Source organism: Pinus tabuliformis, chromosome 6 (assembly GCF_031772625.1).
Source record: "Pinus tabuliformis cultivar Carrire ecotype Pingquan chromosome 6, CPIR1, whole genome shotgun sequence".
In the NCBI taxonomy this organism is placed as follows: Eukaryota; Viridiplantae; Streptophyta; class Pinopsida; order Pinales; family Pinaceae; genus Pinus; species Pinus tabuliformis.
In genome coordinates this window covers 1,255,308,646-1,255,322,331 of record NC_142292.1, presented here as the reverse complement: position 1 = coordinate 1,255,322,331, position 13,686 = coordinate 1,255,308,646, and the positions used below count along the sequence as shown (strand labels likewise).

At 40.1% G+C, this 13,686-nt stretch overlaps 1 protein-coding gene across 1 annotated transcript in view; it reads left to right on the top strand.

Annotated features, from left to right (window-relative positions):
* LOC149263212 (glycerophosphodiester phosphodiesterase GDPD6-like) overlaps nucleotides 1-13,686 on the top strand; it is a 251,388-nt gene that overhangs the window by 145,773 nt on the left and 91,929 nt on the right. The window contains exon 7 of the mRNA XM_089386941.1: nucleotides 4,531-4,749. Within this exon, the coding sequence (XP_089243067.1) occupies nucleotides 4,531-4,749 (219 nt within the window). The remainder of the gene's footprint in view (nucleotides 1-4,530; nucleotides 4,750-13,686) is intronic.

The window sequence follows — 13,686 nt, the reverse complement described above, 5'->3', positions numbered from 1 at the left end:
GTAATGTGTGCAGGTGCGTGGAGCTGAAGGGCGTATGGCTTGGAGGCTGCGTTTCAAGAGCTGCAAATGCTGCTTGTAGATGCGGGAATGGCGTGAGAGGTAGCAAGAGAAAACAGCAACAGCAATGGAAGAGCGAGAATGTGACTGCACGGATGGAGAAAAGGACCAAAAAAAAGCGAGGAATGGCTGCAGAATGAGGACCAAGGAAATGACAGCGTTTTATTTGCAGCAGCGAACAGGCAGTTGGCCAATCGGCAAGGGGTTTGCCCAGGTCACAAACGTTCTCGAGAAAATTCCTCCTCAGATACAATCGAAACCCTTCAGCTTTGAAAACAACCGATATTTGAAACCCTTGTACAACAAAATAGAGACCCTGCAAAAACTAATTTTCCACCAGATTTTATCTCAGACCTGCAACCTGCAAATGGAAAACAAAACCTGGAAGATATATGCAAAGATTAAAAGTGAAACCCTACAAACTGGTCCAAAATTGCAAAATTATAGCTCTAGAACAGCTAAATCTGTTAGTTATCATCAATAATATTTTTAGAACTTCAGATTATGAAATGCCTTAGAAACTTCTCATGCAAATCAGAAAACAAACTTAAATAATAAACCCAGGATCAAAACTAGCTGGGCTCTGCAAGAAAATGCTTGCGGGAGTTGGCTGGTTCAGCTGAGAACTTCCCCAAACGCCCACTGATCTTCTTCAATAAGGGTTTCTTGCACATCTCACTTTAACCATCAATAAAGAGAGAAAATCCAATACTAGATCTCAAAAGCAGCGGAGATACCTACCATTACTTCAGAAAATCTAATACCATTTCAAACCCTAGCAAGTGAACAAGATACCTGTGCTCAACAATACTCTTTAATAAGCTGTTACTAATGGCTGAAAATTAAAATATGCAGAAAATAAAATAGCTCACAACACTTCCAGAGAGTAACACCAGCAAGATTTTAACCCCAAAGTCTTTCTTTATTAGCACCAGAAAAAGTTTACAAGAGAGCTTCTTCAGCACAAAACTCACAGATCAAATGATCTCAAATGACCCCTAGCACCCTATTTAAAGGAAAAATTCCCAACAGCTAGTTCGAGTGATCCACGTCAAAATGATCTCGACCGTCGATGAGGATCAAGATATCTCTTAATCTCATCCGTCGAATTTTTAATGCTTTAAAAAATTGAAATTCTGCATTTATTTACTCAAAATATTATTATTTTATTATTTTTAGGTTTTTACTTTATTTTTTTATTTTCATTTTAATTTTTATTTATTTATTATTTATTTATTTTTTAAATGGATCCTCGAACTTAGCCTTTGGAAAAATCACATAGGACCTAGGACTTAGGACTTTATGAGGGGATTAAAACATTTTCTAACCCTCAAGACACTTTACATCATGAATTTTACAACTTTACATCTCAAGGGGGAGAACCCATTTAACATAGACCCTCATAAACCACCCAGTTCTGCGACACAACTATAATCTAGCAGATTAACACACTAGGATTCTCCTAAGATTCTAATGACAAAATCCATTCCGGCTTTGGGGTTAGGCTGAAGGAAAACTCTGCCGATCATGGATCGGTGAGACGAAAAACCTTCCGGAACGTAGATTATCACTAGAAAGTTAGGTCCACCTAGGCAATTTACATACATGACTCATATCTGCTAAGATTATTTACAATTTACACATGCAGACTGGGTTTACAACATAATATGATGAAGTCGACGATGACTGTCGAATGGCACGGACATGTCGATCAAGCGCTATCCCTTTTTGCGAAAAAAAGGGGGTGTACTGCTATGGGTAGTTGACCGGTAGTGGTCAACACCACCCATTTGGCACAATCACCGAGGCAAAGACAAGAAGAAAGTCTGACTAGAGTTGAATATGTATTCCGACAAGTTGATGCGCACGACTACCAGCACATGCTTGGAGATTAGCACAGACACTATGCAACAACATGTTGCTGGTCTGGTCGCACCCAGGACGACCATGCATATGCTATCAGGCGAGTTAGATGAAGGAGCCATATTAGTGTACCTGGATGCAATGGAGGCAGGAGTTCGCTTTCAGTAGGATGTCACCATTGAGTGCACGGATACCATCATGGACGACCAAGCTTGGCATCAGTTCACCACCATCAACCATCACAAGGATGTCAAAGAGTTGGTCTCACCACAACGGTTTGAGTGTTAGTGATGTCTTGCATGGTTTGCTCAAGCCATTTTGTCTCACATGGGTACATGTGCAAATTGTATGTAACGTCTTGTCAAGTGGAAGTTCAAGTGTCGATAGTTGAATGTAACAGTCATAGAGTAGTTGAAGAGTCATGAGGGTAGATGAATGGTCACAAAGGGGAATGTCAAGGGTCACCCCACCCTTTGCTATAAATAGTCCCTCATAACTCATTGTAGAGGCTTTTGGTCAGCCAAGCTTCCAATAGGAGTATCTTAGAGAAAGCTTGGACAGTATTGTAACGAGCCTTGGCTTCTCCACTACACAGAGCTAGTATATCTCTTTGGAGGAGCAGGCGGCAGTGATTGTAACGTTCCGTTGTCAGAACTAGTGGTTGGTCATGGATGTATTGTATGACTAGAACTTACACTTCTTAATATAACAGAGCCAGCACATTTCATGCATATGTCGTATTGTATTTCAGCTATCTTGTTTACTCTAAATGATATATGTATCTGTTTGCTTACGCATGCATGTGTAGCTATTTTCTGTATATGTATGTATGAATCTTACTGAAATGCGCTGTTGGTTTAACCATCACTTTACATTGCTAGCTTACTTTCCTTCCATGTTGTGATGCATCTTTGCTTGCGTGTTCCCTTCTTAACTATGTGCTTTCATAGGTTTCCAAGGGGCGCACTCACCTCACCCTCCGTGTGTTAGAACCACTCACGCACCTTCCTTGACTTGGCGCATATGTCACACCCTTGCTACCAACAGGGACATATTACTTGCCTCTGTGCGAAACCACGGTCAAGGCGATACCATACGACCCACTGCTGGGACTCCTACACCAAATGGTCTGAGGTCTAATTGGGACTTCTTACCAGGGAGATCCCCTGACATGTTGGCAGGTCCAGTGCCGTCAACATTTATGGCGCTAGAAGGAGGGTCAGATGACAAGTTGAGTCCTCATCATTTGTTTTGAGTCTTCACACATCTATCATGGAGTTTGTTATAGTTTACCCTCTGAAATGTCTGTCCAACAGACATATCTTTCACATCGAGAGGGAGTTCTGGGATCACTTGTCACAAATCACGTATGATGGTGAAGGTGAAGTGGCCTGGCCTGAGCACTTAGATGACTTCCATGCACTCATGAAGGGCATGGAAGATTTTAATGAAACAGAGGTATGTTCGCTGCTCGCACACACACTTCGCGACCACCCATTGCAATGGTGTGGCACACTACCTCATAACTCCATGCACTCATTCAAGCAGTTCAGCGATCTAATTGAATCTGTTTTCCACCATTTTGATCTTGAAGTACTTGATAAAAAATTGTTAAAACAACGGAAGGCCCCACACGAATCACCTATGGAGTTTTCAGAGCGCTTTCGTCTATTCATGTTTGAAGCCCCGAAAAGTCAGATGAAATTTCAGTATCTCATGGACAGATTTGAATATTGCCTTATCAAATCTGTCAATCCCAAGAAGAAGTTCAAGCTCAAACCCTGCTCAGCATACTTCGGTGATGGAGTTGCACAATCACAAATGGACACGGTCACTGTCACAAGTGACTGTCCGCCATCCCCTTGTCAAACAGCTCCACCATCGCAGAGTGATGTGGGAGATCATGCACACACATTTGTTGAACTGTCACGTCCTCCCGACATCGCTCCTTCCGATTTTTGCATAGACTTGGTTGTGAGTCCCATACGTCGTCACATGTATTTTGTACCTCAATCTTCGTCTTCGAACTGGGATGATCCTCCGGATGACACTGCCTTGTGTTCTTCCATTCCGGACTCTAGACTTGTGAACGAAGATCAAGCCATTGACGGAGTTGGTGTTGCGCAACCAACATGCGTTGTCATGCTGAAGAGTATGACTGGGAGCTTGATTATGGTTGGTGAGAGATTACTGGATCTCATTTGAGTCTATGCTATCTTCCTCTTGTTTTATATAGCAACTTTGATTTGTGGATTGCACAATATAACTAAAAAGAATGTCCGGACTTTGATGTGCAAGCAGATTTACAGCTGTACTTATAGGTGCAGTTGTCATTATTTAGTGGGATGACATTGGGATATTATTTCCAAAAATCTTTGATCCACATTATCAGGGGATATGACAGTTAGATAGGATGGTTATGGGGAAACTACAGCCATGTTGTAGAGATACAATAAGAAAGTAGATTGGGTAGTGTACTCTTGCTGACATATTTTATGTTAAAATGCATGCATTTATTGTTTCCCATCTTAAAATTCCTTGATATGTGATTAGATATTAATTGGAATTTTATTTAAGCATTCCAAGTTAATAATTTCAGTGTCATGACAGGTAAAATGGCCCAATGGGAAAAGATTTGAAGATAAATTTATGGAGACATTACTGAGTTATGGATACAAAGGAGAATACTTGTCAAGTGATTGGTTAAAGCAACCCATCTTTATTCAATCTTTTGCTCCAACTTCGCTTGTCTATGTTTCTAATTTTACAAATTCTCCCAAGATATTCTTGATTGACGATGTGACGGTTCCCACACAAGACACAAATCAGGTATTCTTCCTTATACCCCTTTTATTTGTCTTTCTGATTACTTATTCCAAATACAGAGAGCAAAATTAGGTAAATGATAGAAGGCTCAACTGAGTCGTGCATAAATTTTACTTCAATCAGTTTGATTCTGCTGGCTTTATCAACTACAGCATATGCTAAATAAAATATCAGTATATGAATATGGATGCTAATAACCAGTTTGCTTGATGACATATCCAATTGTGTAAACATTTTCCAAAATAATCAGTATCAGTACACGAGAATGAATGGTCATAGGTATTACTAAATATGGTACTCAAAACCTAGCTGATCTGTTCAACATTGAGATGTTACTCTATAGATAATATGAACTGTCTTTCACAAAATTTCATGGCAATTAAATATCAGGGATTTTGTAAGAAATTTCACAGATCTAGCCTGTCCTCTCTTCACTAACCTGTTAATTGTGCAATTATGTCATAAAAGTTTTTAAACCAAGAACTATGTAACTTGGCAAGTTCAAGAAAAGTATTAGTTGAGGAACTAAATAATTCATCCTGCTACCAAGAGATTGTAATAACCTTTGTAATTTATATATGGCTAGAATCTTCTGATTTTTTTTTTCAAGTAATAAACCATAAATATTTTTCCCAGATTCACAGATACATTGCACAAGTGAAATTTGCCAGCACTTCAATTATATTGAAAAAGTCAGACTTCTTTATTAATGAAATTCTGGAGGAATTTTACATAAATTCAGGGGATAAAAACCTGGTGAATATATCTCTGAAATGCTTGCCCCTGGATACTGTGGCAATTCGTCCTTTCACAGGGAATTTCGGTCTGACAATTTGGCCCTATTATTAATGAAATTCGGCCCTTAAATGGATCTACTCGGCCCTGCAATTTGATCCTCAGAAAGCTCCAAAAACTTGGATCCTACGCTGTTGGTAAACTTGGCCCTGGAAGAATAGCAATTCGGCCTTCCTCAAATTGTCACGTCCCATGCATAAATCAGCAACTCGCTCAGGTAACTCAGCCTCCTTGGGAAATCGACAATTCAACAACTAATCGGCCTCTGGCATCTGAATTTTTTTGGCTCTCTACAAATGTAATTCAGCCCCTTCGGATAGTCAACAACTTGCTCCAGCAATTTGGCTCAAATGGATGAAACTTGCACCTCCAATAATGGCCAATGTCACATGGTTCGAGTTCAAATTCAGGTTCGGCAATGATTAGGTTCAGTTCGAGTTCAAATTTTTTGATGGGGTTTGAATAAGGTTCGCCATTAGGTTTGTCTATTTACATTTTCTATATGTATAGATAATTAAGTTGAAAATGAAATATGAGATAAAATTGTAAGAAATCAACATCAATAAAAAACAAATGCTATCACGAACATGGAAACTGCAAGGGTAGATTACAAGCTTGAGTTGTGACTTGAGGTTATGAGTTTTGATCTATGGACTTGGTTTATGGCCATGAGTTTCGATGAGGTTTGCTGAACCGCAAAATATTTTTAAGGTTCGCCAAACCACAAAATATTTTTAAGGTTTGCCAAAATTCGAAGCTCAAGGTTGAAGTTTGACAAATCTTGTGACATAGATAATGGCAACTCGACCCACACAAATTCGATGGAAATTAATTACTCAGCCCCTAATAGTTCACTCCTCTAATGTCTGGCGATTCGCACCTACACTTCACTTGAAATTCGGCCACCTTAATCACAATAATTCGGCCTTCTTGCTCAGCCCCTTTGATGTGCAGTAATTCGGCCTTCACAAACCAATTTGTCCCTTAGGGATGATGACTTGTTCCCTGCTAGCATAAACGAACTCAGACTTTTTGATAAGATAATAATTTGGGCTCTCTCCTGGTGGATATACATCCTCCTCAACAGATGCTTCGATCTCCTACAAAACAAAATGATTAGCTAGGGTGGCTTTACAACCACCGAAACCAACCGTCACTAGCTAGGGTTTATATTTCAACACTGACATTGAGAAATAATGACGGTTTCTCCCTCACTCAGTAAGCTGCTTGAGCTCCTTGACAATTCAAAAAATAATTTCTTCACACGTATCCCTAAGCCTCCTCTATCTTCTAATATTTTTTCCTCCAAAAACAATGGGTGGTGAGCAAAAATCATGGGTCACTTTATTTTTCTAAAGTGACTTTTACCACCTTTATTTAATTACTTATTAATTTATTCTATTGGCCCCCTCTTTTCGTGTTAATAGCCCATGGGATCAAGATAGACTATGACTCAAAACCTCTCATGCTCCTATGGATTGGAAAGGGACATTACAGTCCTCCATTCTCGTGTTTACTTATCCTCTAGCAATTGCAAGCTAGGATGCTGCAAGACCTGTTTACCTTCCCATGTGGCATCTTCCATTAGCAAGCCGTTTCATCGAATTAAATACTCCCGAATGACTCCACTCCTCAACTTGCTTCCCTCATTTTCATGACCTCCTCTGAAATGAGAACCAATTGCCCCTCCTCTTCAAGTGGAGGAAGCTTTGGTGTGGCCTTGACCTACTATTCAAGCACCCTTTTAAGGCAAGATACATGGAAAACATTGTGAATCTTGCTTTCTTACGACAATTTTAATTCATAAGAAACCTCCCCAATCTTCCTGATCACCTTGTAAGGTCTAGAGAATCATGGCTTTAATATCTCAGAGCCACTCTTCTTCAATGATGATTGCTTATATGGCTGAAGTCTCAGGAAAACAAAATCCCCCTCTTGGAAGCTGAACTCCACCCTGTGGCGATCTGCATACATCTTTTGCTAATTTTGGGCTACCTGTATGTTCTCCTTGAGGGTTCTAAAAATATCCTAGCTCTTTTGTAACCAATCTGACCATTGGTGTCTTGCTGCCTTCTAATTCCATCTCAATGAATGTGGGAGCATCATACCCATACAATGCTTTGAAGGGAGTCATCTCGATAAACATATGGTAGGTGGTGTTATAACAGTACTTGTTGATTTGGGGTAGCATTGGATGTGCTCTAGCCATGAAAATTGGTGGAGAGGCTAAAACACATGAGATCTCCAAGACCCAGAAATCGTTTTGGGAAATTCCATCCGGATGAGGAGTTATTAAAATAAATAATATTTTTAATGGGTTCCTAAGTCTAAACTTAGGAAAATAAAAATATTAATGGGTATTAATAAAGATAACGATGAGAAGCTTCTAAGAGACGAGGATCAAGTCTATTTTAATCTTAGCCGTTGATTAGGGACTTAATCTCAGCTGTTGATTCATCAACCGGAAAAGTATAAGAGAAAACTTGAGGGTCATTTGGAGATGCACCAACATATACTCAATATCCCAAGGAAAATCGGTTTTCTCAGAGAGGAAGTAAAATCGATTTCAAAGAGAGAGTTGTAGAGTGAAGGAAGAGGGGGTGACTGACAACAGCCAGGAAATTCAGAAAGGGTGACGCAGGGACTCTGAGAGACAGCGCAGATCAGGGACGCAGTGGATGACGCATCGAAAGACAGAGGAGCACAAAGCCAAGCAGGATGATGCAAAACAGGAAGGGAAGTCCTCCAGGGTGTCAAAAAGTCTCAGGTGTTTTCTCCCATTGTCTATGTAAAATCTTTTTGTAAAAGCAATTGTTGCTGAAGATTAATAAAACCCTCCTTTGCTACACCGGTTTTCCTGCATTGGGTTTTTCCGGGGACAATTGTCCAAAAATAACTGTGTTGATGTGTTTGATTCTTGTGCATATTTCTGTATAATGGTGTGATATCTGCGGTAGAATTTATTTTAATATTTACTGAAGGGATTTCGTAAATAACTTATCGAACATAAGTAGGTAAAATAAATCAGTTACTGCAACATTAGAATTTTTGTTCAGAAATCTTCACGGTACTAACCCAAGTGCAACCACCTAATCCAAGTTTTCTTTTGCCCGACTACATTGTTCCTTAGATATCCTTCTACCCACTTATTGACGATTTCTATCTGGCCATCTGTCTACGGATGATAACTTGTACTTGGGATAAGCTCTATGTCGGCTAATCTGAATAGCTCCTGCGGAAATGCATTGAAGAATCTGCTATCTCTGTCATTGACAATGTGTTTGGCAGGCTTGTGCAATCTAAAGACCTCTTGAAAAAATGTCTTTGCCACTTATGTTGCTGAGTAGTCGAAAGATATGGCCACAAATGGGAAAATTTTGTTAACCTATCCACTATCGCAAAGATACAATCTCTCCCTTGCACCTTCAGAAGCTCTGTGATGAAGTTTGTTGACCACTACGTGTCAACTACCCATAGCAGTACACCGCCTTTTTTTTTGCAAAAGGGATAGCGCTTGATCGATGTGTCCGTGCCATTCGACTGTCATCGTTGACCCGATCATGTTATGTTGTAAGCCCAATCTGCATGTGTAAATTGTAAATAATCTTAGCAGATCTGAGTCATGTATGTAAATTGCCTAGGAAAACCTAATTTTCTAGTGATAATCTACGTTCCGGAAGGTTTTTTGTCTCACCGATCCATGATCGGTAGAGTTTTCCTTCAGCCTAACCCCAAAGCCGGAATGAATTTTGTCATTAGAGGAATCCTAGTGTGCTTCGAGTCTATGTAAAAGTAATTTGGAAATAATTCTAACTATTTGGTTAGCTAATTACAAGTTGTTTGATTTGCTAGATTATGTTTGTGTCGCAGAACTGGGTGGTCTATGAAGGTCTATGTCAAATGGGTTTTCCCCTTTGAGATGTAAAATTGTAAAAGTCATGATGTAAAGTGTCTTGAGGGTTAGAAAATGTTTTATCCCCTCATAAGTCCTAGGTCCTAGGTGATTTTTCCAAAGGCTAAGTTCGAGGATCCAAAAATGCAAAAATATAAAAATAAAAGATATAAAGAATAATCAATTAAAAAAATAATCAATTAAAAAATAAAATAAAATAATAAAATAATAATAAGTCAAAGTTTTGAGAAAATAAATGCAAAGTTTTAATTTTTTAATATATTAAAATGCATTTAAAATTTCGACGGATGAGATTAAAAGGGATTTTGATCCTCATCGACGGTCGAGATTAGTTTGACATGGATCACTCGAACTAGCCGTTGGGAAATTTTCCTTTAAATAGGGTGTTAGGGGTCATTTGAGATCATTGGATCTGTGAGTCTTGTGCTGAAGAAAGCTCTCTTGTAACCTTTTTCTTGTGCAATAAAGAAAGACTTTGGGGTTGAAATCTTGCTGGTGTTACTCTCCTGAAATGTTGTAAGTTGTTTCATTTTTCTGCATAAATTTAATTTCAGCCATTGGTAATAGCTTGTTGAAGAGTGATGTTGAACACAGGTATCTTGTTCACTCACTAGGGTTTAAATGGTAATAAAATTTCTGAAAATAATGGCAGGTATCTCCATTGGATTTGGGTTTTACTACTGTTTTTCCCTTTTTATTGATAGTTGAAGTGAGTTGTGTAGGAAATCTAGATTGTGAAGATCAGCGAGCGTTTGGGGAAGTTCTCGGCTGAACCAGCCAACCCCTGATGTGGTTAGGGGAGATTCCTAGAGCTTGTGTCAACCAGGTCATTGGAGGGGGATTACACCTTTGGTGGGACCAAATGGTGTGGAGGAGTTTTATGGGGTTTGATTGGGATCTCTTGCCCTATTTCATCATTGGGATCAGTTCCGCATGGTTTGATTTTGGTTCCGTTGTATTCTGATGATTACTGTATGTTAGTTTTAGATAACAATGGTATGTTCTATGCTTAAGACAATTTACTTCAATATTCCTTTAGCATCCCAATGACAAATTCCAATTATATCCAGTAGCAATCACATTAACTTATAAACATTGGCAGTAAATGCAGATAGAACATAAAATCATATGCAGAAAACAAGCCAAGACAAGAGGACACAAGATGTGGCAGATGCCAGGGACAAACCCCAATGTGGGGAAACCCTTTGATCAAATCCTCTTATTATTCTTCAATAGTTCTACAAAGAGAGAGAGTACAAGTATCATAAATGTGAGCCCAAAACGGATCTGCCAAATCAGCAGACTGTTGGAATTTGTAAGTCTAACCCGTTAGAAACTCTTCATGTACTTTCTGATTTATTCCTACCTACTTGTTTTGTTAATTAACAAGTTATTTACCATGTAAATACTACAAATAAATACAAGTGCATGCTCAACATATTACAGATCATCAACTAAAGGAAACAGAAACAAGCACACAAGTGACACCGTTGTTTTTGGACTAATGTCCTCGGAAAAATCCAATGCGGGAAAACCGGTGCAGCTATCTAAGGGTTTGATTTATTAAGTAGTTTCAGAATACAATGTGGGTGCCAAATCCGGCTCACCCAACAGAGAAAAATCTTGGTAGTAGTAAATCTCTACTCGGATGTAGATATTCCGGCGGAAACACCGAATAAACACTCCGGCAGCTCTACAGCTCCAATCTGCCCCTCGAAACCCCAGTGTCAACCTCTAGGGACTGCGCCAGCCTCTCTCTGGCCCAGCGTTAACCCAGCGCCACTCTGTCTTGGCCTGCGTCAGCCTCTGGAGGCACTGCGTCAGTCCTCTGGCCATTTGCATCACGCACACTAGCCCTCTGAGGCACTGCGCAACTCTTGGTTGGCTTTGCGTGAGCTCTGGCTGGCTCTGCGTGAGCCCTGACTGGTTCTGTGTGAACCCTTGGCTGCTTTTGCGTCCCTCTCTCAGGCTACTGCGCTGATCCTCCTGGTGCTATCTCTGCCTCTCTGCTTCTGTATTCCCTGCCCCTCAGCTGCAACTCTGATCAGTCTCTCAACTTTCTCAGCAAACCCAGCCCCAAAAAGTCGAAATCTTGATCTCTTGGTGTATTCTCCAAGTGACCCTCAAGGCTCCTCTTATACTTTTCTCGTTGACAAATCATTGGCCGAGATTAAGTCCCTAATCAACAACTAAGATTAGATTTAGCTTGATCCATGACTTTTGGACCATTCTAACACAGATTTATTTTAATTCACATTAATATTTTAATTTTTCTAAGTTTAGACTTAGAGACTCCATTAAAAATATTAATTATTTTAATATCTCCCAAACTATTTAGAATCTGCCCAAACCCTTTCTGGGTATTGGAGATCTCATGGGCTTTAGCCTCTCCACCAATTTTCGTGGCTAGAGCACATCCGATGCTACCCCAAATCAACACAGACAATGCAGCCCTAACCAGAAAGTCAATGGTGCTCAAAGCTGCCCAAAATATTCTCCAATCATCTTAGTGAACAATAGTCCAATTTGGCCTTCCAAGAGAGTCAAAATCAGCCCAAAACAAATCGGTTAAACCCAGTCAAAGGAGAGAGAAACACTGATGTAATTTTCAGTAGTTAAATCTGATGTCAACCTGAGGTCAATGCTGGTCAACCTATCCCAAACTTCTCAATTTTCGTGCCAATAAATGCGGCCTAGAAAAATCAAACTTCTGGCCCAAAAACTAAGGTCAATGCTGGTCAAATTGCCCTAATTGAACACCCTAAAAAGTTTGACTTGTTTTCCCCAGAAAAACTCAGCCCCCTGCTACATGCACGAAGAAGAGAGGGAGAGCTACCTGCCACAAGTGCGAAGAAAAGAGAAAGACCTCCAAGCTGTTCAAACCAAATAAGTGAGAGAAGATGATGTGATGAGTGATGATCAAATGAGGAAAATATCTCCTCTATTTATACACTTTGTTGAGGGTGAAGAGACACATTTATTGGGCTTCATGAGCGTACATTTGACTATGGCTGACCTTGATAATTTGTCGATAAGAGAAATAAATTCATAATTCCATTTCTGCTTGTCAAAATGAGATGATCTTTATGTCAAAATTGTACCTTTTCGAAAGAGGTATCCAATGCAATAATCATCTCCATCATATGAGCTTTCCTAAGGTGGAAGTTGGCCCTAGTTGCCAATTTTTATAGTCCCTCTCAACCCCTCTCAACTATGGAGAATTCCACCTGCCAATCCATTATTGTGCCAACCTGTCATCCTGAACCATCCTTGCCATCACTACCCTACTCTGCTCTACTGAACCATGAAGTAATAATGAAGAAGAAGTGATCGACAGTGTATCATACCACTCTTCAGTGACTAATGTCAGTCCTTGATCCCAGATCAAGTTGTTGAACACCATGCATCCTAGTCATAGGGAGTACGATAGTACACGATGCGTCCATCAGTAGTGCTATGGTCCCTAACCATCTTTTCCCAACTCATTGGCCAGATGAGAGGTACTTCCCATGAGTCTCGGACTCTATGGGTAGGATGTGTGTCAGGGCAACAATAGGAGAAGTTGAACCACTCATCCTACTCATATGCCATAGGAGAAGGTGAACCACTCATCCTATGCATATGTCAATCGTAAGGGAAGGTGAACCACTCACCCTTCATACATGTGTCCAGGTAGGGGAAGGTGAACTACTCACTCTACACACATGTCAACCATAATGGGGTATCACAGGGGAAGGTGAACCACTCACCCTGTATCTAATGCACCACTAGGGGAAGGTGAACTACTCACTCTATGGTTGCTCATAGCTAGCTCCAAGAAGTACCCCATGCCCCCAAGAGCTCCCAGAGCTTCGTGTTAAACTCATACGAGACCCTCATAAGAGGGTAATTCCACAACTCCAAATCTCTCTTAGAAGGTTAAGAATTTGACCTTCTCGAGAGGCTTTGTGAGAATATCTGCAACCTGCTCATTTGTCCTGATGTGTTGAAGCCTAACTATTCCCTGTTGTACCATATCCTGGATAAAGTAGTACCTGATATCAATGTGCTTGGAGCGGTGTGGAACAAGGGATTCTCTGATAGACGAATCCCACTATGGTTGTCGCCGAAGATCACAGTGGTATCTAGCATGTGCTCAGATAGCTCACTGAAGAGCTTCCTCAACCAAACTACTTCACAACAAGCCATACTTGCAGCAATGTATCTTGTTGAAGATTGCGAAGACTAGATTT